At 39.9% G+C, this 23494-nt stretch overlaps 1 protein-coding gene across 1 annotated transcript in view; it reads left to right on the top strand.

The window, feature by feature from the left end:
• The first annotated feature begins 406 nt into the window (after positions 1–406).
• The window catches only part of PRKDC (protein kinase, DNA-activated, catalytic subunit), a 261857-nt gene continuing 238769 nt past the window's right edge, over positions 407–23494 (top strand). Inside the window, exons 1-10 of the mRNA XM_036264464.1 lie at positions 407–560; positions 1644–1720; positions 1825–1917; positions 3158–3232; positions 3964–4072; positions 5000–5112; positions 5197–5296; positions 11900–11955; positions 12037–12067; positions 12595–12752. Of these exons, the coding sequence (XP_036120357.1) occupies positions 407–560; positions 1644–1720; positions 1825–1917; positions 3158–3232; positions 3964–4072; positions 5000–5112; positions 5197–5296; positions 11900–11955; positions 12037–12067; positions 12595–12752 (966 nt within the window). The remainder of the gene's footprint in view (positions 561–1643; positions 1721–1824; positions 1918–3157; positions 3233–3963; positions 4073–4999; positions 5113–5196; positions 5297–11899; positions 11956–12036; positions 12068–12594; positions 12753–23494) is intronic.

A 23494-nucleotide genomic window follows, 5' to 3' on the forward strand; every position in this document is an offset into this window, starting at 1 on the left:
AGGGACAAGTTGTAGATCTCGGCCAAAGACCCTAGTTTTTGTTGTTCTGCCTCTAGTAAGTCACCAGCGGTCCTCCCCGCCCACTTCCAGAAGTCACGTCGTCAGAGTCCAGTTTCTCCAGACGCTTCAATGTATGCATGCGGTGTAGTGTGTGCAACACACTAATGAACCGGTTGTAAACCTTCGTTCACAGCTAAGCGGGCTATTCCGGCAGGGAGGGCCTTCGCGCGCAGCCGCCTCGCCCCGCCGCGCCCCGCCCCGCCCCGCGAGCCCCGCCCCGCCCCGCCCCGCCCCGCCCCGCCTGCCCCGCGAGCCCCGCCTCTGCGCCCGCGAGCCCGCCTCTCCGCTCCGCTACATTTCCGGGCCCGGGTGGTGCGAGCGCCCTCGGCGTTGCGGGCTGCGCGTCATGGCTCCCCCTGCGTGTGGCGTGCGGGGCTCTCTGCAGCAGCTGCAGCAGTACTTGTCCGCTGCTGACCGCTGCGGCGCCGCGATGGCCAGTTACCAGCTGATTCGGTGCCTGGGGCAGGAGTGCGTGGTCAGCGCCGGCCCCGCGGTGCTGGGTGGGTATCGTGCGGGCCCCGCCTCGCTGCGGCCGGTGCGGGGCGTGGGAGCGTTTCACACTCTCGCGTTCTCCCACTGTGTTTGGAAGTCTAGATATTTGATTGTGGGTCGTTATAATTTCTATGTCTGTGTAGAAGAAGGGGTGGGATTAGTTATACTGCTTTTAACATGAAACTAAAGTTGGTGAAAGTGCCCTGAATTTGTCAACCTTGGCTATCCAAAGTGGGGAGGAAGACGGAGAGTGAAGTATTTTCTTTCACCTTAATGTGGCCTACACTCACCAGTTTCCAAACCCTTATATTTGCTGTTCCTACTTTTGAGAAGCATTGCAGAAACATACCTGGAAAGTCATGCTGTTCTTTTCACTTTTTAGCAATGCCTGGAATGAGAACTATTTTCTCTTTGTAGTAAAAGTGCCTCTTTTAGCACTTTTAAAATAGATCACTGCTTTAAAACTTCTACGATATTCCTTTTAAAAAACAAAATATGCAGAACTTCTCCATGGAGTGTCCTCTTAATTAAAAGATAGGTGAGGTTTTCTTCTTAAGAGATCATTGCTAAGTGTAGTGGAGAAATACTGTAATGTAAATAGCCCCTTAAGGTGCTACATAGTACTTATATGTTGTCAAGGATATGTTATTAATGGGGGGAAAATTTTAAAAACAGAATTGTGTACATGCTTTCTAGCCTTGGGGTTTCCAAGTTAGAATTCTTTATTATTCCTTTAGTAACTTGTTTGTAGAGCAGTTTCAAGTTTACTCTGAATATTCAACATACGTCCTTTCACTTGAGCGATAATAGAGGAGTGTATTAGTTTTCTATTGCTGCTGTTAAATTCAGTGGTTTTATTGCTATTACAGTTCTGTAATCAGAAGCCAACACAGGTCTCACCAATCTAAAACCAAGGTAACAGGCAGAGCCACTTTCCTTGCTGAAGGTTTTGGGGGAGAATTCACCTTAGGTTGGCATATTATCACTTAAAAAGCTGACTGGAGAAAGGTGCAGTCCCTTTTGGGTGGGTTTATGGTTTATAGAGTGATCCTTGGTAGCTCTCTTACCTTTTCTTTTTTTTTTTTGTCCAGCATTACAGACTTCCTTAGTTTTTTCCAAAGATTTCGGTTTGCTTGTATTTGTTCGGAAATCACTTAGCATTGATGAAGTAAGTTGAAAATCTTCAGTTTGCTTTTCTTGCATATTCCTTTATGTTGGGGTGACTCTTAATCTCACTCATATTTACTACAATGTCTATTTCTTTTATTATAGTTTCGTGATTGTCGAGAAGAAGTCCTAAAATTTTTATGTATTTTCTTAGAAAAAATTGGTCAGGACATCACACCTTATTCTCTCGATATTAAGGTAAGGAGGAAAAAACAACTCATTATATACCAACATTTATTTTAATTTGTGGTGTAAGTTAAACTTGGATTGTTATTTTATTTCTGCCTTTCTCATTGGCAGTTTATTTCAGTTTGATTGTGTTAGAAATGAAGTGGGCTATTTAGATTTTATAAAGGCCCTTTTCACAAACCATATTGATAACTTTTTGCACGTAGGATTAATAATGCCTTTTATAAATCATAATACATTTTTTTTTGAATTGTGGGGAGGTTTCAGAACACTAGGGTGAGATTTATATTTCCTGTGTAATTCACATGTTCTCCTTGACAACCATCTGAAAAGTTTTCCTGCCTTCCGCAGTGTTTCCTCATAACTTACTATGGAACTACTAATCATAAATTAAGTTGTTCTTTCTTAGACTTATATATGCTCTCAACAAAGGCCACATCTAGAGGTCACTTGTTTTTATTTGTCCTAAATTTGCTTCTCGTTCTTGGATGCTAAGTGTTGATGAAAAAGTATGTATTCAGTTTGAGGTAATATATAGGAAGCTATTTTATAAATTATAAGTAGTTCTAATATAGAAAATGTCTTTAATGGTTATCAGTCTTTTTTGACAGGTCTTGATTTTATTCTCTTTTGACTTCTAATCTCTCTTGATTGGAATCTTAATATTTAAAACCATTGTCTCAAGGGTAAGAGTAACATTTGTAGAATACTTCATAGTTTACAAAGTTCTTTAATGTACAATTTATCATTTGCTTTTTACTAAGTCTTTTTGGTGTTCTTCATCTCTCTACTTTGCAAATGAGGTTTAGAAGTTAAGAAACATACGCCAGTCTTGGAGCTAGGTTGCCTTCTTACAAAGCTCCTGCTTTTATTACACTGGACTGTTGTTAGTAGAATCCCAGCCATTCTTCTCCGAATTGCTTTAGTTATCTTTTGTTCTTCATTCTTTCTTTCCTGATATATGACAACAAGTACTGTGGGAAGTATAGAAGGAGGGATAACCTTTACTTTGTTTTTTTATCCTGCTGGGGTCTCTTGATTTCATGTTTTTTTAGTTATTGTTAATATTGTTACCGTTGCATATTGTATCAATGTTTTCATAATTCTAATTCTGTATATTTATATACTTTAATATTATTTTTAACAGCTAAATATTAAATTGTGTTATGTCATGTATGGATATTGCTCCTCTCAGAGATGTAGTTTTAGATCGTAATGATTTTTTGGTATGTCTCCTTTTAAAACCTAGAATACTTGTACCAGTGTTTATACAAAAGATAAAGCTGCTAAATGTAAAATTCCAGCCCTAGACCTTCTTATTAAGGTAATTTTATATTTCTAAGTATATGTATTTTATATTAAACATAACTTTGTAAAAAAACTGAAAGTTGAAGTTTTGGGTGAGAGAGGCGAATCACATTGATGTGTGGATAAGAGGCACGGTTTCTAGTCCTCACCCAACAATACCTTGCTATTTTATTCTCAGACTCTTCTGGGTAGCAAAGGAAGTATTTGGGGTTTTGAGGGGAATGAAGGGGAAAAATAAACTAAGAAATTTACTGCTCGTTCTGTACTTTCATTACTCTTACTCATAAAATTACTGAGAATTGCCAAAATTCACCTCATTGTATCTGAGTTTTTTCCTGAAACCTTTATCATGAGAATGGTCTGTGTGTTGTATTTAATTAGTCATTGGGACGCACTCTCACTTGTCTCTCTCTCTTAGATGGATCTCTCTTTTTGCATCTTTACATTAGAATTCCTTTGGGTTATGTTGGTCCTTAAGTGCCAATAAGAGAATGGTTCTAGTCATGTTACTAGTTTCTTGGAAAGTAAAATTAAGTTTACACCCTCTTTGTAATCTCTCTATTCTTCTACTACCTACCTTACCCCTACCTACCAAATAATCTGGCTAGATAAGAGTCCTGAGAGACCAAGCATACATTCCCTAGAGACACATGATTCCTAGAACTTTGCTATATACAGACTTACTTAGATAGTTGATGCCTTTTCATTACTTTCTTCTTAAGCCAATGCTTGTTTGTATTTTTTTAGTTACTTCAGACTTTGAGAAATAATAGACTCATGGATGAATTTAGAGTTGGGGAATTATTTAGCAAATTCTATGGAGAACTTGCACTGAAAACAAAAATAGCAGATACAGGTGAGAAACATTTTAATGTTATTTTAAAATATTTTAGCAAGTTAACATTAAAAATTATTAGTGTAGCCCTGGCCGGTTTTGCTCAGCGGTTAGAGTATTGGCCTGTGGTCCAGAGAGACCCAGGTTCGGTTCCCGCTAAGAGCGCGTACCTCGGTTGCAGTTTGTCCCTGGCCCTGGTTGGTCGTGGGGGTGGCAGCCAGTTGATGTGTCCCTTTCACGTTGATGTTTCTCTGTCTCTCTTCCTCTCTCTCCCTCCCACTCTATCTGAACAAAAAATGGAAAAATGTCCTCGGATGAGGATAAAAAAAAATTATTAGTGTAAAACTTAGGTTTGTCTCTGCTGTAGTATTTATAAGTTTTACAGATGAATCCTTTTTGCTGAAAATAAACCAAAATGGAAATAAAAACAATGTGTGAAACTTCTGGTTATAAATATTTTACCTTTTTTTTTTTTTAATTCTCACCTGAGGACATTTTTGCATTTATGTTCAGACAGATTGGAGAGGGAGAGATGGAGAGAGAAACATCGTTGTGAGAGAGACACATTGAGTGGCCGCCACCCACACGACCCCAACCAGGGCTGGAGACAAACTGCAACCAAGGCACGTGCCCTTAGCGGGAACCAAACCTGGGTCTCTCTGGTCTGCGGGCCGATGCTCCAACTGCTGAGCCAAATTGGCCAGGGCTAAATATTTTACTTTTTACAAAATGATTTCTTTAAATATAAATCTCACAACACATGTTGAACATAATTTAGTTTATCATTACTAGATTTGCATAAAACCTATCAGGAAAGATTCTCCTACATAAAACTAGATATTTTGTATGTTTTATTGTTACTTTTGAACAAAACATCCTCTCATTTTCTTTTTGTAATTTATTTAAATGTTATTTTAGACCTTTATGTATCTAAAATTTATTTTTCAGTTTTAGAAAAAGTATATGAGCTCCTAGGAGTACTAGGGGAAGTTCATCCTAGTGAGATGATAAATAATTCAGAAAAACTGTTCCGGGCTTTTCTGGGTGAACTTAAGACCCAGGTACGTAAACTTGATGATATTCTGCTTTCATAGATTTGGTTGTATTTTTCTCTTAATGGTATCTTTCTAAAACTTTCCTTTTAGATGACATCAACAGTAAGAGAGCCCAAACTACCTATTGTGGCAGGATGTTTGAAGGGATTGTCATCACTTATGTGTAACTTCACCAAATCCATGGAAGAAGGTATTGCTTGACTTCATTTGATTTTCTTTCTGTATTCAAAAATTATGGTTCTAAAATAAATTGCCCATTTGTTTTTTGAAATTTTAAACCAACTTCAGATTCATATGCAGTTGTGAAAAATAATTCAGGGAGATTCCATATGTTCTTCACCCACTTTCTGCTAGTGACATAGTACAATAGCACATCCAACATATTAACATTGATAAATCTGCCAACCTTATTCATATTTCACTAATTTTATGTGCACACATTTGTGTGTCTGTATTTAGTTCTGTGCAGTTTGGTCAAGTGTAGATTTGTGTATGTACCCACACAGTGAAGATTCTAAACAGTCCATCACCACAAGGATCCTTTCTGCTAACCCTTTATAGCCACACTCACCTCTCTCCATGCTTCCAGTAGCAACCGCTGATCTGTCTCCATCTTCAATTTTGTTATTTCAAGGTTATATAAATCGACTCATAGTATGTAACTTTTTGTGGCTGGCTTATTTCCCTTAGCATAATGTTTTCAAGGTTCATCCATATTTTAATGTGTGTCAGAGTTTCCTTTTTTAAAAAAATTTTTCTTTATTGATTTTAAAGAGAGGGAGAGATAGAAACATCAATGAGAGAGAACATCAATTGGCTGCCTCCTGCGTGTCCCCCACTGGAGATCAGGCCCACAACCTGGGCATGTGCCCTGAATGGGAATTGAACTGGCGACTTCTTGGTGCATGGGTTGACGCTCAACCATTGAGCCACACCGGCTGGGCTGGTCTAATGTATTCTTCATTTCAGTTATTATATTCTTCATTTTTTACTTTTTTATGTTTTCTATCTCCTTTTTTAGCTGTTAAAGTTCTCACTGAGTTCATTGCACATCCTTATAAAATGTTTTTTCAACTCTGCATGTGGCAGATTACTTGTCTTCATTTTGTTTAATTCTTTTTCTGGAGTTTTGTTCTGATCTTTCATTTGGGACGTGTTTCTTTGTCTCCTCATTTTGACTGCCATCCTGTGTAGATCTGCTGCATCTCCCAGTCTCGGTAGAGGGGCCTACATTAGTAGGTGTCCTGGAGGGCCCAGGGGCACAGTCTCCTTGGTTATGTGAATCAGGTGCTCCAGGTGTGTCCCGTGTGGCTCATGTTTGCCATCCTGTTGTGGATGAGCTTTGATTGTTGTTGACACCTTAGTGGGAGGGATTGACCTTCAGGCTGATTGGTTGTGAGGACTGGCCATGACTATAATCGAGAGGCTCTTTTGCAGGGGCTGACCCCACAGAGCAGGATTTGCTTTAGCAAGGCTCTGGTGCCTGCAAGGCTGTGGTACCTGCCAAGTCTGCACTTCAGGTGTGTTGTGTAGGGAGGTGGTTGAGTGGTGCTCTGGTGTGGTCTGAAGCTGGTCACCAGGTGTGTTGGTTCTGGGCCTCTTGGGAAGAGGGGCTCTGGTGCAGGCCGAGGTCAGCCTCTGCCTTTACTGTGCCTGGGGCCACCTGGTATGAGCTACAAAGTGTTCTGCAGAGGGTTGCCCCTTGTGCTGGGCTTGGAGGGGCCTGTGAACTGAGTCTGCTACCACTAGTGTCAGCCTTGGGGTTGCTTAGCAAGAGGTACATGGCATGCTGAGGCTAGATGTTGCTTGTTTGGGGTTTGTGAACTTTTGAGAAATTTTAGGAAAGTCCACAGTATGAGCCAAGAAGTATGGAAAAACAACTGGAAATGGCTTAGATGGGCCTGTAGGTTGGGTGCGGACAGGTCTCTGAATCATCAGGGTGGGTCGAACAGTATAAACTAGGTTGATAGAAACTCAGATATGGAAGGGCTCAGCAAAAGAATAATGGCTTCTGCCAGAACTTCTATCTGGGTAATAGCTGCCCCTCCAACTGTCACCCTGCAGCCAGACAATTTATTTCCTCCCCGTAGGTCCTTCATGCTGCTCAAGCTTCTGCTCTATAGCTGGAGCTTAGAGCGAGTGAGTCCATCAGCAATTAATTCCATGTGTGAGCCCTTTAAGACCAGTGCCTGGGACTCTCCAGTTCTCTATCTCACTCAGCCACTAGTTTTCACAGCCAGAAGTTATGGGGACTTCTTTCTCTTCCTGGGACCAGTACCCTGGAATAGGGAGCCTGATGTGGGGCTGAGACCCCTTGCTCCTCAGGGGGGACCTCTGCAGCTGAGATATCCCTCCTGATTTCTAACTGCCACGTGTAGGTGTGCCCATTCATCATCTCGCCCCTCCTAATAGTCACTTTGTGGCTTCTTTTTCTTTTTTTTGGGTACGTGCCCCTAGCGGGGACCAAACCTGGGACTCTGGTCCGCAGGCCGACGCTCCAACCGCTAAGCCAAATCGGCCAGGGCTCTATGTGACGTCTTTATATCCTTAGTTATAGGACTGTTCAGCTAGTCTTCAGGTGGTTGTTCTGTAGTTCAATTGTAATTTTTGTCTTTGTTTTCTTTTTCTGTTTTAGTTGTCATTTTGATGTAGTCATGGGAGAAGTGAGCACAGTGTTTACCTACCCCACTGTCTTAACCAGAAGTCAAAATTCATTTCTTTTGAAAAATCAAATAAGACTTTTAACCCTAAAAGTTTCTTCAAAAGAAAAAAAATCTGTTTGCTCTTCTTTATCATTTTGTTCAAGTAATTGCTAAATTTCTCTACATCCAGTGTGTGTTTTCTTTCATTAGGGTTCATACTTTTCAACCTAATATTTGTACTCACCCCTTCTTCATTTCTTCTTATCAAGAATATTGGACTAGCTCTATGTGATCTCCCTTCTTAGTTCTCTCTGTCTCATCTCTGCCATATCCTGTTGCCAGTTTCCTATTCCATCAGGTTCTTGCTTAAATATCATCTATTTTATAATGCATTTATGATTTCTCTGAGTTACTTCCTATGGCTTCTGTATGTCCCTCTGTTAGAGCACTACTTACTATGACATATTTTTAATTTACCAGGTTGTATGTTTGTTTCTGTCTCTTGACCCTGCTGTCAGATAATGATGCTTATTTGTCTGTGTTTGCTTGGCATATTGATTTACATTTGGTGAAATAACTGTCTTAAGATAGATAATAATGTCTTTGTTTTATATTTTTTTTCTTTATTTTCTTTTATTTTTTTCCCCTCTGTTTTATATAAGGAAACTAGAACAAAGGCAAGTTAACTGACTTTCTCACAGTAACGCAATTAGTGTGGTAGGCAGAATAATGGTTCTCAACGAATGTGCTCATTCTAATCCCCAGAACCTGTGAATGTGTTAGGCCACTTGGCAAATGGGAATCAAGATTGCAGGTGGAATTAAGGTTGTAAATCAGCTGACCTTGAGATGAGGAGATTATTCAGGTAGGCTCAATGTGATCACAAGGGTCCTTAAATACGAAAGGAGGCAGAAAAGTCGTCAGAGTGATGCAATGTGAGAAAGACTCAAGCAGCCATTGCCGGCTTTGGAGATAGATGGGCCAAGGGATGTGAGCGACCTCAAGAAGCTGGAAAAGACAGCGCCTGTAGCTTCTAGAAAGGAACATAGCTCTGCTGATATCTTGATTTTAGTTCAGTGAGACCCATTTTAGATTTCTCACCTCCAGAACTGTATGGTAACACATTTGTGTTGTTTTAAGCCGCTAAGTTTGTGATACTTTTCTTACAGCAGCAGTAGAAAACTAATATAACCAATAAGTGGCAAGACTGGGATTTAAGCCTTGGTCTGTGGCTAATATTTATAGTTTTTCTGTTATGCCATGATCATGTGGCTTCAAGCACTAAATATTAACACTAATACATTCATATATGTAGCATGTACTTCCTGGGTGCCTTCTATCTAAAGAGTATTGAATTAGGTGTTGGATTCAGTGATCAGAAGCACCAAGTTTCAGTGATCATGGGCTCAGTCGAATGGAGGAGACAGACAATAAGCAGATGAACAAGCTACTAGAGATTTTAGGGTTTAATTATGCAAACATGTTGGGTGCAGTGAATAAGAGTATTAGAGTATGGAGAGGTGGAGCATGCATGCACACAGCTGGTTCATTCTGAGGAGGTAACAAGAAGCTAAGACCTGCAGGGTGGCAAGGAGCCAGCTGAGGAAGAGCTGGGAAGAGCACTCCAGGCAGAGGGACCAGCAAGTACCGAGGCTTCTAGCCTGGCCAGCAGGTGGTGGTCAGAGGAGTTCAAGAGAGCTGGAGTGTCTGGAGTGTAGCAACACACATAGAGGGCCTGGGGTAAGATGGGACAGGATGCGAAGTTAGTGTGTGAGGAGCTTCTGAGCTGGGATTTTATTCCAAATGGAATTGAAAGCCATGGTTTTTAAAATAAGGAATGGGTTTGGGCCAGTTGATATTTTGTAGAGGTCTCCTTGATTGGTTGGATGTGAGAAATGTATTAGTGCAGGATTGGGAGACTTTTACTCTAGTGTGGTAGTGAGCAACGGAAGTCCATGCACAGATTTTTAAATTTTTTATTCTCACTCGAGGACATTTTTCCGCTTTTTGTTCAGATAGAGTGGGAGGGTGAGAGAGGAAGAGAGAGAGAGAAACATCGACCTGAAAGGGACACTTCGAGTGGCTGCTACCTGCACAACCCAACTTGGGCCAGGGACAAACTGCAGCCAAGGTACATGCCCTCGGCGGGAACCGAACCCGGGTCTCTCTGGACCACAGGCCGATGCTCTAACCGTTGAGCCAAACCGGCCAGGGCTCATGCACTGGTTTTTAAGCTGGGTGGGATGGGAGAGGACCAGATTTCAGGCAGAAACCTGGAACCTATGAAACATCCAGGCTTAGATGTTTACTGTGTAGTTGCATATGTAAAGCTGAATTTTGCAGGAGAAATTAGATTTCAAGATACGAATTTGGAAGTCTTAAGTATAGAGATAATAAATAAAGCTATGAGTTTGAGCAAAATTAGCAAGAGAGCAAATGCAGAAATACTAAGGTAAGAATATAAGGAGTGAGTCTGGACTGGAATGTGGTACCACCTTACTTTGGGAGGGGTCTGAATGCAAAGAGACCAGAGTGGCAGAGTGGGTCGAGCTCAACAAGGGCAGCTTCAACTGAGCCTGCTTGTAGAGGAAGCAGTCTGTTAGAAAGGAGAAGTGGGCACAGGAGAGTGGACAGTGGGAGGCAGAGCCTGGGAGAAGGCATGAAGGCTGGGTAGATATTCATTCCCACTCATGCCAGACCAACTGTGCTGGCAGGTGCCTGGTGCCCTGTGTCTGCACACTTATGTTTACACTGTCATTTTCTATTAAATGACCTTTTCCCCAACTAGTGTATTTGTTCTTTTAGACCCAGCTCAAGTGCTACTTTGTCTGTAAAGCCTGTCTTGAATACTCAAAACCAGAAGAAATCTTTCCTTGTAGTGAATGCCAAAATAGCTTTTTTGTATCTCTTTCATGGCATTATCCTCCAAACATGCATGTTTCTCTCATGTTAAGTCCTCTCTTACCCCTTCACCTTCTATGGCATCTGGGCTGTATTTTCTTAAAATTTTTTTTCTTTATTGATTTTAGAAAGAGAGGAACAGAGAGGGAGAGAAAGATAGAAACACTGATGAGAGAGAACACTGACTGGCCGCCTCCTGCATGTCCCCCACTGGGGATTGGGCCCACAACCTGGGCATGTGTCCTGACCGGGAATAGAACCGGCGACCTCTTAGTGCATGGGTCGATGCTCAACCACTGAGCCACACTGGCTGGACTGGGCTATATTTTCAAATATATCAATCCTGGCAATCAAAGCAAATAATTCTTGAACCTTTGTGGTTTGCAAGTCACTGTTGTAAGACCAGGTAACTCAGTGGTAAGTATAGCTGTAGTGACTACTGGTGGAAAAAGTTAAATAAGTAATTGTGATGTCAGTCAGGCCAGGATAAGAGCCTCAGATTATAGATGGTTTCCTGTTTTACCTTCCCTTTTAGATAGTAAGTTTACTAAGATCCAAGGTCATATTTTCAGCCCTGGCTGGTTTGGCTCAGCAGTAGAGCGTCGCCCATGAACCAAAGAATTGCGGGTTTGATTCTGGTCAAGGTCACGTACCTTGGTTGTGGTTCGCCCCTGGCTCTGGTCAGGGTCATGCGGGAGGCAACCAGTCGATGTGTCCGTCTCATGTCGATGTTTCTCTCTCTCTTCCTTTCTCTCCCTCTCTCTTCCTCCACTCTATCTGAAGACAGAAAAAAAAAAGATTATATTTTCATTTTTACAATTTCCATAACTACTTGACATGTACTATGTGTAGAATAAATGCTTGGGAGTATTGAGAGAATAATATGTTTGGCCTTGTTTAATCCTCCAAACCACTCTAAAAGAAGATATATAGTACCCTTTTTACAGATAAGAAAACTGAGGCCCAGAGATTATCTTTAACAATTAGGGATGAGTTGAAATATAAACTTATTGTCTTTATTATTCCAGGTTTTATTCTTACTTTACTGAAGTACGTAATAATTGTGCAGCTGCTCGCTAGCTGAATTCAATGATAGAGGGATGTCACTCCTGAATTTATAGGAGACTGTTGGGGTTAAGATAGGTGTCAAGCTGTCTGAAATAAAGTTCTTATTTATAAAGTAATTTGTGAGGTTTGTCGGATGATACTGTTATGATTTGTAACAGAGACTTCTTGTTTTTTTCCCCCAGATCCCCACACTTCAAGGGAGATTTTTGATTTTATATTAAAGGCAATTCATCCTCAGGTGGGATTAATATTATTCTAATTCTTTTACAGTTGAGACTTGTGATTGTCAAACATTGATGGTAAATTTTTTTTTTAATAGATCGATCTGAAGAGATATGCAGTGCCCTTAGGTAAGATTCTGTATTTAATGAGATAGAATATTTCGGGTTATTAAGTTAATGTCTTCAGTAAACTTCTACTTACTTAAACTACAAATTAAAGTAAATGTGGCTCTAGGGCTGATGCCTGGCTGTCCTGAGGCTGAGGCTGACATGCAGTAAGCAGCTGGTCTAGTGGAAAGGGGAGGGGAGGGGCGGGGGGCTTTTGGAGACTTTGTGTTTAGCACACAAATTTTAGTTGAGATGGTCACACCTAGATTAGATGATTAAAAAAATTAGAGCATATTTTACGGGATACAGATGGTTTGCTCCTATTTCTGAACTTTGTTTTGGGGGAAATTGGCCAAATCATGAGCTTGTTGATTCAAGTGGAGGATGGCAGCATTAGAACTCTGAACAGGACCCTTAGGTCATTGTAGTGGAAAGATACAGAGTTTTCATGAACACAGTTTTAATTTTGACATATACTGAAGCTTTCTTAGTTCTTTGTTGTGCCTTTTGTGGTCCTGTTTTAAATATAGTGATATTTTCATTTGCAGCTGGCTTATGCTTCTTTACCCTGCATGCGTCTCAATTTAGCACCTGCCTTCTGGACAACTACATTTCTGTATTTGAAGTACTGTCAAAGTGGTGTAGCCATGTAAACCTAGAATTGAAAAAAGCTGCAAATTCAGCTCTGGAGTCTTTTCTGAAACAGGTACTAAAATTTAACTTACATTTAAAAATATTGTTTCCTTGCAAAAAATTAAATTCAAATCTTATACATGCACATTTGAAAAATAAATACAAGTTGATTTATTAGTTTCTTTAGTACTTAAAGAAAAAAAGCTTGGTTATTGATCAGCCACATGGGTAGCAGCAAGATTCAAGGAAAACTAGGAAAATACCAGATTTGATCAGGGCCCAGAGCCAAGATTCTTCTAATTGGCAGTGAGGAGGTGGAAGGAGAGAATGGCTGGGGTGTCAGGGCTTCTTTGAGCCAGGAGGATCCAGGTGGGGTGAGGAAACACATCTCCCTAGAGGTGAGTGTCAGCTATCATGGTTAGATAAGGTGCTGGTGTTTCTGTTACTTCAAGAATAAGGAGAGCCCATTTGTCCTTGGGTGTTTTCCATCTAGATAGGATGTGGTTGGAGAATTTGAGCCTGCAATTTGGAAACATGTCTTAGTTGGCTAAGGAGAATGTGCTTGTGATTGTAGTTCTGAGCATCTAAAGGTGTCTGGGAATACCTACTGTTCAGGCTGGGTGTTAGGCAATTAGACTTCTTAGGTTGGCTTTCAAGGAAAATATTGAAGAGTTTTGTTTGGAGCAATGTTGTAAGTGATAGTTCAATTTACAAGCTAATCCATGAAGACCAGTTTGAACTGTGGCACAGATAGTATTTCATTATTGAGATATATCATGGTTTGTTTGTGGACATTTGATGGTTTCCAGTTTGGGGCTATTTTAAATAAAATAGCAAAGAACTCTTGTGACCAAGTATTTTTATGGACATATGTTTTCCTTTCTCTTGAGTAAAATCCTAGAAGTAGAATTGCTGTGTCACATGGTGTGTATATACTACACTTTATAAGAAAACTGCTGCCCGGCCGGTGTGGCTCAGTGGATTGAGTGCCGTCCCATGGACTGAAAGGTCCTGGTTTGATTCCCGGTCAGGGCACGTGCCCAGGTTGTGGGCTCCATCTCCAGTAGAGGGCATGCAGGAGGCAGCCAGAAAGGAAAAAACTGCTGAACTCCTCTCCAAGCTGGTAGCATCATTTTACGTTCCCACCAGCAATGTGTGATAGTTTCAATCAACCCACATCTTTATAAACACCTGGTATTGTCAGTCTTTTAAATTTTAGCCTTTTAAAAAAATTTTTATTTTTATTGTTGAGAGTATTATAGATGTCCCTCATATTTTCCCCTTTCGCTCTGTATCCGGCTCCCACCCAACCCCAGGCCTTCACCATAATATTGTCCGTGTCCTTGGGCCATGCATATATGCATGTAAATTCTTTGGTTAATCCCTTCCTGCCCCTCCCCACCCCTACCTTCTGAGATATGTCAGTCTTTTTTATGCTTCCATATCTCTGGACCTATTTTTTCATCAATTTACTTTGTTCATTAGATTCCACATACAAGTGAGATCATGTGATACTTATCTTTCTCTGTTTGGCTTATTTCACTTAGCATAATAATCTGGTTTCTCCATGCCGTCTCAAAGGGTAAGAGGTCTTTCTTACAGCTGCATACATTTCCATTGTGTAAATGTACCATAGCTTTTTTATCCACTCATCTACTGATAGGCACTTGGGCCATTTTCAGATCTTGGATATTGTAAATAGTGCTGGTGTGAATGGAGCGGTACATATATTCTTTGATTGGTGTTTCGGGATACTTAGGATATGTTCCCAGAAGTGGGATCACTGGGTGAAAGGGCAGTTTCGTTTTTAATTGTCTGAGTAAACTCCATACTGTTTTCCATAGTGGCTGCACCAGTCTGCATTACCACCAGTAATGTACTAGGGGTCACTTTTCCCCACATTCTCACCGGCACTTGCTGTTTGTTGATTTATTGATAGTAACTGTTCTGGCAGGTGTGAGGTGATACCTCATTGTAGTTTTAATTTGCACCTCTCTGATGACTAGTGATGTTGAGCATTTTTTCATGTTTATTGGTCATCTGCATGTCCTCTTTTGAGAAGTGTCTATTCAGGTCCTTTGCCCATTTGTTAAAAATATGTTTATATTGATTTTTAGATAAGAGGAAGGGAAAGGGAGAGAGAGATAGGAACATCAATGAGAGAGAACCACTGATTGGCTGCCTCCTTTACGCCCCCTACTGGGGATCAAGCCTGCAACCCGGGCATGTGCCCTAACCTGGTATTGAACTGGTGACCTCCTGGTGCATGGGACAGTGTTTAATCTACTGAGCCACACCAGCTTGGCCTTTGCCCAGTTTTTTACTTTTAACTAAAAAGCTTCTGCACAGCAAAAGAAACCATCCTCAAAATGCAAAATGAACCCACTGAATGGGAGAACATATTTGCCAATGAAACATTTGATAAGGGGTTAATTCCCAAAATATATAAAGAACTCATACAATTCAACAAAAGGAATTTTAGCTTTTTTATTTTCTATTTATTTTTATTTTTAAATTTTTTTGTTAATCCTCACCCAAGGATATTTTTCCACTGAATTTTAGAGAGAGTGGAAGGGAGAGAGAAACATCCATGTGAGAGAGACAAATTGGTTGCTTCCCCGCCAGATGAGTATCAAATCTTCAACTGAATTAATTGCCCTTTACTGGAATCAAACCCACCACCCTTTGGGTCACGGACCGTCACTCTAATGCTGAGCCAAACCGGTAAGGGGAATTTTAGCCCTTTTAATAGGTTTATAATGTTAACCTACTGTGGTTTTACTTTTATTTTTTATTATTTTATTTTTTTGTCAATCCTCACCTGAGGATATTTTTCTATTGATTTTTTAGAGAGAGTGGAATAAGGGAAGGAGGGAAAGAGATAGAGAGAGAAACATTGATGTGAGAGAGAGACACATTGATTGGTTGCCTCCCGCACAACCCCAACTGAGGCTGGGGATTGAACCTACAACCCAGGTATGTGCCCTTGACTGGAATCGAACCTTTGGTCTGCAGGCTGATGCAGACTGGCCAGGGGTAACCTACTTGGGTTTTAATTTGAATTTTTGTAGTGACAGTTGATATTGAACATTTTTTCCCTGTGGTTATTAGCAATACTTGTATCTTGTTGTGTGAAGTATTCATTCAGATATTTTGCTCATCTTAAAATTTGGTTGTGTGTCTTTTCCTTAATGAGTTATAAGAGTTCTCTACATAATTTGAATATAAGTCATTTTCTGAAAATAATGCAAGTAGTTTTTGTTCTGGGGCTTGCTTTTTCATTTTCTTTCTTACAGATTTTTTTAAAAAAGTTGAAGTAACATCAGTTAAGCGTTTTTTTTTTTTTTTTTTATCCTCATCCGAGGACATTTTTCCATTTTTTGTACAGACAGAGTGGAGGGAGAGAGAGGGAAACATCGATGTGAAAGGGACACATCGAGTGGCTGCCACCCGCACGACCAACCAGGGCCGGGGACAAACTGCAACCGAAGTACGTGCCCTTAGCGGGAACCGAACCCGGGTCTCTCAGGACTGCAGGCGGACGCTCTAACCGCTGAGCCAAATCGGACAGGGCCAGTTAAGAACATTATATTAATTTCCAGTGTAAAACAGAATAATTTCATATCTGTGTATTCTATTGTGTGCTCACCACCAAAAGTATTTTCTATTTGTTAACATATATTTGAGCCCCTTTACCCATTTCACCCTCCTCCTAATCCTCTTCCCCTCTGTTAACCCCTGTTCTATTCTCAGTATTTATGAGTTTTTGTTTTTTATTTCACATATGAGTGAAATAATTGTTTTTTGTCCTTCCTGTCTGACTTATTTCACTTAGCATAATACCCTCATGGACCAACCATATTGTCACAAATGGCAGGGTTTTATCTTTTTTGGCAAGGTAGTACTTCATATTTCTATTGATCTCTTGATCTATTGATCCATCTATCCATCCATCCATCCATCCATCCCATCCTTTTCTACTTCTGTTCATCTGTTGACGGACACGTAGGTTGTTTCCATAACTTGGCTGTTGTGAATAACACTGTAATGAAAATAGGGATGCATATATCTTTTGAAATTAGTGTTTTCATATTCTACATTAAATACGTAGGAGAGGAATTGCTGAGTCATATGGGAGTTCTATTTCTAATTTTTTGAGGGATCTCCATACTACTTTACATAGAGGCTGCACCAATTGGATGAGTGTTCCGTTTTCTCCACAGTCCATTGGTGGGAAACCTTTTTTCTGCCAAGGGCATGTGAATATTTATAACATCATTTGTAGGCCATACAAACTTATCAACTTAAAAATTAGCCTGATAGCCCTGGCCGGTTTGGCTCAGCAGTTAGAGCGTCCGCCTGCGATCCGGAGAGACCCGGGTTCGGTTCCCGCTAAGGGCACATACCTCGGTTGCAGTTTGTCCCCGGCCCTGGTTGGTCGTGCGGGTGGCAGCCACTCGATGTGTCCCTTTCACATCGATGTTTCCCTCTCTCTCTCTCTCTCTCTCTCTCTCCCTCCCACTGTGTCTGTACAAAAAATGGAAAAATGTCCTCAGATGAGGATTAAAAAAAAAAAAATTAGCCTGATATATTTGGTCAGGCTAATTTGGTGAGGTGTGTGAAGTTAGCTTGTATTGATTTCATGGGCCTTATACAGCCCGAGGGCCAGCCAGACATTCCCCACCCCTGATCCATGTCCTCTCCAGCACTTGTTTCTTATCTTTTTTTTTTTATCCTCACCCGAGGACACTTTTTCATTCTTTTGTTTAGATAGAGCAGGAGGGAGAGAGAGAGAGAGAAACATTGATGTGAGAGGGACACATCGAGTGGCTGCCACCCGCACAACCAACCAGGGCTAGGGACAAACTGCAACCGAGGTACGTGCCCTTAGCGGGAACCGAACCCGGGTCTCTCCGGACCCGCAGGCTGATGCTCTAACTGCTGAGCCAAACCGGCCAGGGCGTTTCTTATCTTTTTGATAATAGCAGTTCTGACAGGTATGAGGTGGTATTTCATTGTGGTTTTGATTTGCATATGGCTATTGACCATCTATATCTTCCTTAGAAAAATGTCTATTTAAATCCTCTGCCCCTTTATTTTTTTATCCTCACTCGAGGACATTTTTGCATTTATCTTGAGATAGAGCAGGAAGGAGAGAGGGAGGAAGAGAGAGAGAGAAACATCGATGTGAGAGAGAGACACATTGAGTGGTTGCCACACACACGACCCCAACTGGGGCCTGGGACAAACAGTAACTGAGGTACGTGCCCTTAGTGGGAACCAAACCTGGGCCTCTCTGGTCCATGGGCCGACACACTAACCGCTGAGCCAAACTGGCCAGATCTGCCTGTTTTTATTTATTTTTTATCCTCACCTGAGGATATTTTTGCCTTTATTTTCAGGTAGAGCTGGAGGGAGAGAGGAGGGAGAGAGAGAGAGAAAAATCGATATAAGGGAGACACATTGATTGGTTGTCACCTGCACGACCCCAAATGGGACTGGGGACAAACCACAACTGATGTATGTGTCCTTAGCAGGAACCGGACCCGGGCCTCTCTGGTCTGCGGGCTGTCACTCTAATCACTGAGCTAAATTGGCCAGAGCCCTCTGCCCATTTTTAAATAGGGTTGCTTGTGTTTTTATTGTTCAGTTTTATGAGTTCTTTATATATTTTGGATATTAACTCCTTCTCAGAAATATGATCTGCAAATATCTTTCCCCATTCGGTTGGTTGCATTTTTGTTTTGTTGATGGTTTTTGGTGCTGTGCAGAAGCTTTTTAGTTTGATATAGTCCCATTTTGTTTACTTTTGTTCTCTTGCCTTTGCAGTCAAATTCACAAAAACCCTACTGAGATCAGTGTCCAGAAGTTTAGTGCCAGTGTTTTCTTCTATGCATTTTATTGCTTTAGGTCTTACATTGAAATCTGTAATTCATTTTGAGTTAATATTTGTGTATGGTTAATATAGCTTGTTTTATTGTTTTATTGTTTTACATGTATCTGTCTAGTTTTTCAATTCCACTTATTGAAGAGACTCTTCTTTCTCTATTCTATATTTTTGGCTCCTTTGTCATAGAATAGTTGCCTGTACATGTGTTGGTTTATTTCTGGGCTCTCAGTTTTGTTCTATTGGTCTGTATATCTGTTTTTGTGCCAATACTCTACTGTTTTTGATTACTGTAGCTTTGTAGTGCAGTTTGAAATCTGGGAGTGTGATGCCTCCAGCTTTGTTCTTTTTTTCCCAAGGATTGCTTTGGCTGTTTGGAGTCTTTTTCGTTTCCATGCAAATTTTAACTTTGTTCTATTTCTGTCAATAATATCATTGGGATTTTGATAGGGATTGCATAGAATCTGTAGATTACTTTAGAAAATATTAACATTTTAACAATGTTAATTCTTCCAACCCATGAAAACAAAATATCTTTCCATTTCTTTATGTCTTCTTCCATTTCTTTTAATATTGCCTTATATTTTTCAGTGTGCAGGTCTTTCACCATTGTTTATTCCTAGGTATTTTATATTTTTGTTGCAATTGTAAATGTAATGTGTTTTTTATTTCTCTGATAGTTCATTTTTAGTATGTATATATAAATGCAGCATATTTTTGTATATTGATATTATATCATAACTTTACTGTATTCATTAATTATTTCTAACAGTTTTTTGGTGGAATCTTTTGGGATTTTATATAGAAAATCATAAATTTTATATAGTTATTTATATTATCTTCTTTATCCATAGTAAAAATTGTCATCTGCAGTTTTACTTCTTCCTTTTTAATTTGAGTGCCTTTTATTTCTTGCCTGGTTAGGACTTCAGGTACTTATCAAATAAAAGTGGCTAGAATGGGTATCCTAGGCCTGGCTTGGTGGCTCAGTTGGTTGGAGTGTCGTCTTCATATGCCAAAAGGGTTGTGGTTTTATTTTGGGTCAGGACACGTACCTAGGTTGCGGGTTCGGTCCCTGATCAGGGTGCATATGGAAGGCAACTAATGCGTAGTTCTCTTTCACATTGATGTTTCTCTCTTACATCAATTTCTTCATTTTTTGTTGTTGTCATTCAGATAGAGTGGGAGGGAAAGAGAGAGAAACATCGACGTGAAAGGGACACATCGAGTGGTTGCCACCCGCACGACCAACCAGGGCCGGGGACAAACTGCAACCGAGATACGTGCCCTTAGCGGGAACTGAACCCAGGTCTCTCTGGACTGCAGGCCGACGCTCTAACCACTGAGCCAAACCGGCCAGGGCCCACATCGATTTCTTTTTCTCTCTCTAAAATCAATTTAAAAAATATTCTCTGGTGAAGATTTAAAAAATAACAGTAGTAAAAAAATGGGCATGCTTGTCTTTTTTTTCTTCATCTTAGAGAAAAAGCTTTTAATGTATCACCATTGGGTATGTTAGCTGTGGGTCTGCCATATATGATCTTTATTATATTGAAGTGCTTTCACACCCACTTAATTGAGGGTTGGGTTTTTTTTTTAAATTCTCACCCGAGGACATTTTTTCATATTTTGTTCAGGTAGAGTAGGAGGGAGAGAGAGAGAGAGAGGGAAGCATCGACGTGAAAGGGACACATCGAGTGGTTGCCACCTGCACGACCCAACCAGGGCCAGGGACGAACTGCAACCGAGGTACGTGCATTTAGTGGCAACTGAACCCGGGTCTCTCTGGACTGCAGGCCGACGCTCTAACTGCTGAGCCAAACCGGCCAGGGCTTTTTTTTTTTTAATCAAGCATGAATGTTGTATGTTGTGTCTACGTCTATTAAGCTGATCGTACAATCTTTATTCTTTGTTTTGTCAATGTGGTGTATCACATTGATTGATTTGCAGATGATGAACCATCCTGCATCCCTGGAATGAATCCCACTTGATTGTGGCATATGATACTATTAATGTATCGTTGTGTTCTATTTGTTAGTATTTTATTGAAGATTTCTGCATCTTTGTTCATCAGCCATATTGGCCTATAAATTCTTTTTCTGTGTTCACTTTGCCTAGTTTTAGTATTAGGGTAATGTTGGCTTCATGAAAAGAGTTAGTAAGTATTCTCTCCTCTGCAGTTTTTTGGAACGGTTTGAGGATAAGTATTAAATTTTTTTGAATTTTTGGTAGAATTTACCTGTGAATGCATCTGGTTCTGGACTTTTGCTTTAAGAATTTTTAGATTATGATTTCAATTTCCTTACTAGTGATCTATTTATTCAGATTATTTCTTCATAATTCAGTCTAGGAAATTTGTATGATTCTAAGAATTTGTGTATTTCTTCTAGGTTGTTTAATTTGGTGGCATATAACATTTCGTAGTGTTATTTTATGGTCCTTTGTATTTCTGTGGTATCAGTTGTAACTTCTCTCTCATTTCTAATTTTACTTGAGTCTCCTCTCTTTTTTTCCCTTTGCAAGTCTAGGTAAGGATTTGTCAGTTTTGTTTATTTTTTCAAAGAACCAGCTCTTGATTTCATTAATCTTTTCTATTGTCTTTTCAGTTTCTGTTTTATTCATTTCCACTCTAATTTTTATTATTTCTTCAATAGACTTTGATCTTTGTTTGTTCATATTTTTCTAGTTCTGTAAGGCACAAGCTTAGAATGTTTGAGATTTTTCTTGTTTCTTGGGATAGGCCTGTGTTGGTATAAATTTCCCTCTTACCACTTCTGCTGCATCCCAAAGATTTTGATATGTCGTGTTTTCATTTGTATATGTATCATGATTTCTTTATTGACTCAGTAGTTGTTCAGTAATATGTTGTTTAATCACATATTTGTGATTTTTAAAATTTTTCTTCTTGTAGTTGATTTCCAGTTTCATATCATTGAGGTCAGAAAAGATACTTGATATGATTTCAGTCTTAAATTTATTGAGACTTGTTTTGTGTCCCAACATATGGTCTATCCTTACAAATTTCCATGTGAACTTGAGAAGCATGTGTATTCTGTTGCTCGGGGATGGAATGTTCTGTACCTAGTAAGTCCATCTGGTCTAAAGTGTCATTTAAGGCTGATATTTCCTTGTTGACTTTCTGTCCAGATGGTCTATCAATTGGTACAAGTGGGGTGTCAAAATCTTTTATTATTGTGTTGCTGTTTTTTTTTCTTTAGGTCTGTTATATATTTTGTTGCTTCTCTTTTGGGTGCTCATTTGTTAATAAATGATATGTCATTTTAATGGATGGTCTGGTTTCTCATTATAAAATGTTCATCTTTTTCTATTTTTACTTTTGTTTTCTTAAAATCGGTTTTGTCTGATATAAGTATGGTTAGCCCTGCATTCCTCTGAATGCCATTTTGCTTGGAATGTCATCTTCCATATATTTAGGTCTTGTTTTAAAAATCCATCCAGCTACTTTTTGCCTTTTGATTGGTGAGTTCAGTCCATTTACATTTAGATTGATTATTGATATATGAAGACTTCCTGCTGCCATTTTATATTTTGTATTCTGATTGCTTTGTATTACCAGTGTTTCTTTTACCTTGTGTTTCTGTTTTAGTTTGGTGGTTTTCTATGTTTTTCTTCACTTCCTTCTTTTTAGTGTTTTATGTCTGAGCCCTGAATTTTTGTTTTGTGGTTACCATAGGTTTGTTTAAAATACTAATTTGAGGAGGGTTGGGGAGAAAAGCATGAAGCTGACAGAGGCATCTTCCAGGCTTAGGTGATGTCCAGCCTAGGTCTCAGAGCAGACTTCTCAGGGACTGAGATCAGAGCTCCAGCTTGTTATGATAGAGTCCATTTGCCTGGGACAACAAATGCTGGAAGCCAGTGTTTAGAATCTTTGCACAAATGACCAGAGCCATTTACTTGGCCAGGAACCTACCTGTATAAGATTTGATAAAATAGTCCTTTTTCTTCTGATAGCATGTTACCTTCATTTGCCCCTATACAGGTTCCATCCTTTATTTCATCCCGTTTATGTTTTGGTTGGCACAAATTATCCCTTTTTATGTTGTGTATTGGTGAAGAAATTGAAGTAGCTGTAGTTATTTTTACTTGTTTGTTTCCTTTTAAACTTTATATTATAATTACATGTTTAGTATTTCCTCTGAAACATAGTTGGAATTTCCTTATTCTATCTGTGTGTTTGTCACTTTTCTCAGTTTTGTGATTTTGTTTCAGGTAGAACTTTCAAAATTCCTTGTGGTGGTAAATTCCCTCAGATTTCGTTTGAAAGCCTTTATTTCTCCTTCATAGCTAACAGATAGATAACTTTGCTATGTAGGGTATTCTGGACTGGTGGTTACCATCTTTATTTTTTTTTATTTTTTAAATTAATTTATTTTTGTTGCAGATGTTTCTCCTTTCCCTCCCACTGATTCCCCCCTCCCCCTCCCTCCCTGCCCTGTCCCCAGCTTTGTTGTCCATGTCCATTGTTCATGCATACATACATATAACTTCTGTGGTTTCTCTCCCCCCCACCCCCTCTTCTGGGGGTGTCAGTCTGTACCCCACTTCCACCTCTCTGGGACTACCCCATTCCTCAGACTGTTATGTTGATTATATTCCACAAATAAGTGAGATCATATGAAACTTGTCTTTCTCTGTTTGGCTTGTTTCACTTAGGATGATACTTTTCAGGTCCCTCCATGTAGTCTCAAAGGATAAGAGATCTTTCTTTCTTACCGCTGCATAGTACTCCACTATGTATATGTACCACAGCTTTTTTATCCATTCGTCTACTGATGGGCATTTGGGCTGTTTCCAGATCTTAGCTATTGTAAATAGTGCTGCTACGAACATGGGGGTACATATATTCTTTCTGATGTTGTTTCAGGCTTCTTAGGGTATATTCCTAGAAGTGGGATCTCTGGGTCAAA

Source organism: Molossus molossus, unplaced genomic scaffold, assembly GCF_014108415.1.
Source record: "Molossus molossus isolate mMolMol1 unplaced genomic scaffold, mMolMol1.p scaffold_m16_p_16, whole genome shotgun sequence".
In the NCBI taxonomy this organism is placed as follows: Eukaryota; Metazoa; Chordata; class Mammalia; order Chiroptera; family Molossidae; genus Molossus; species Molossus molossus.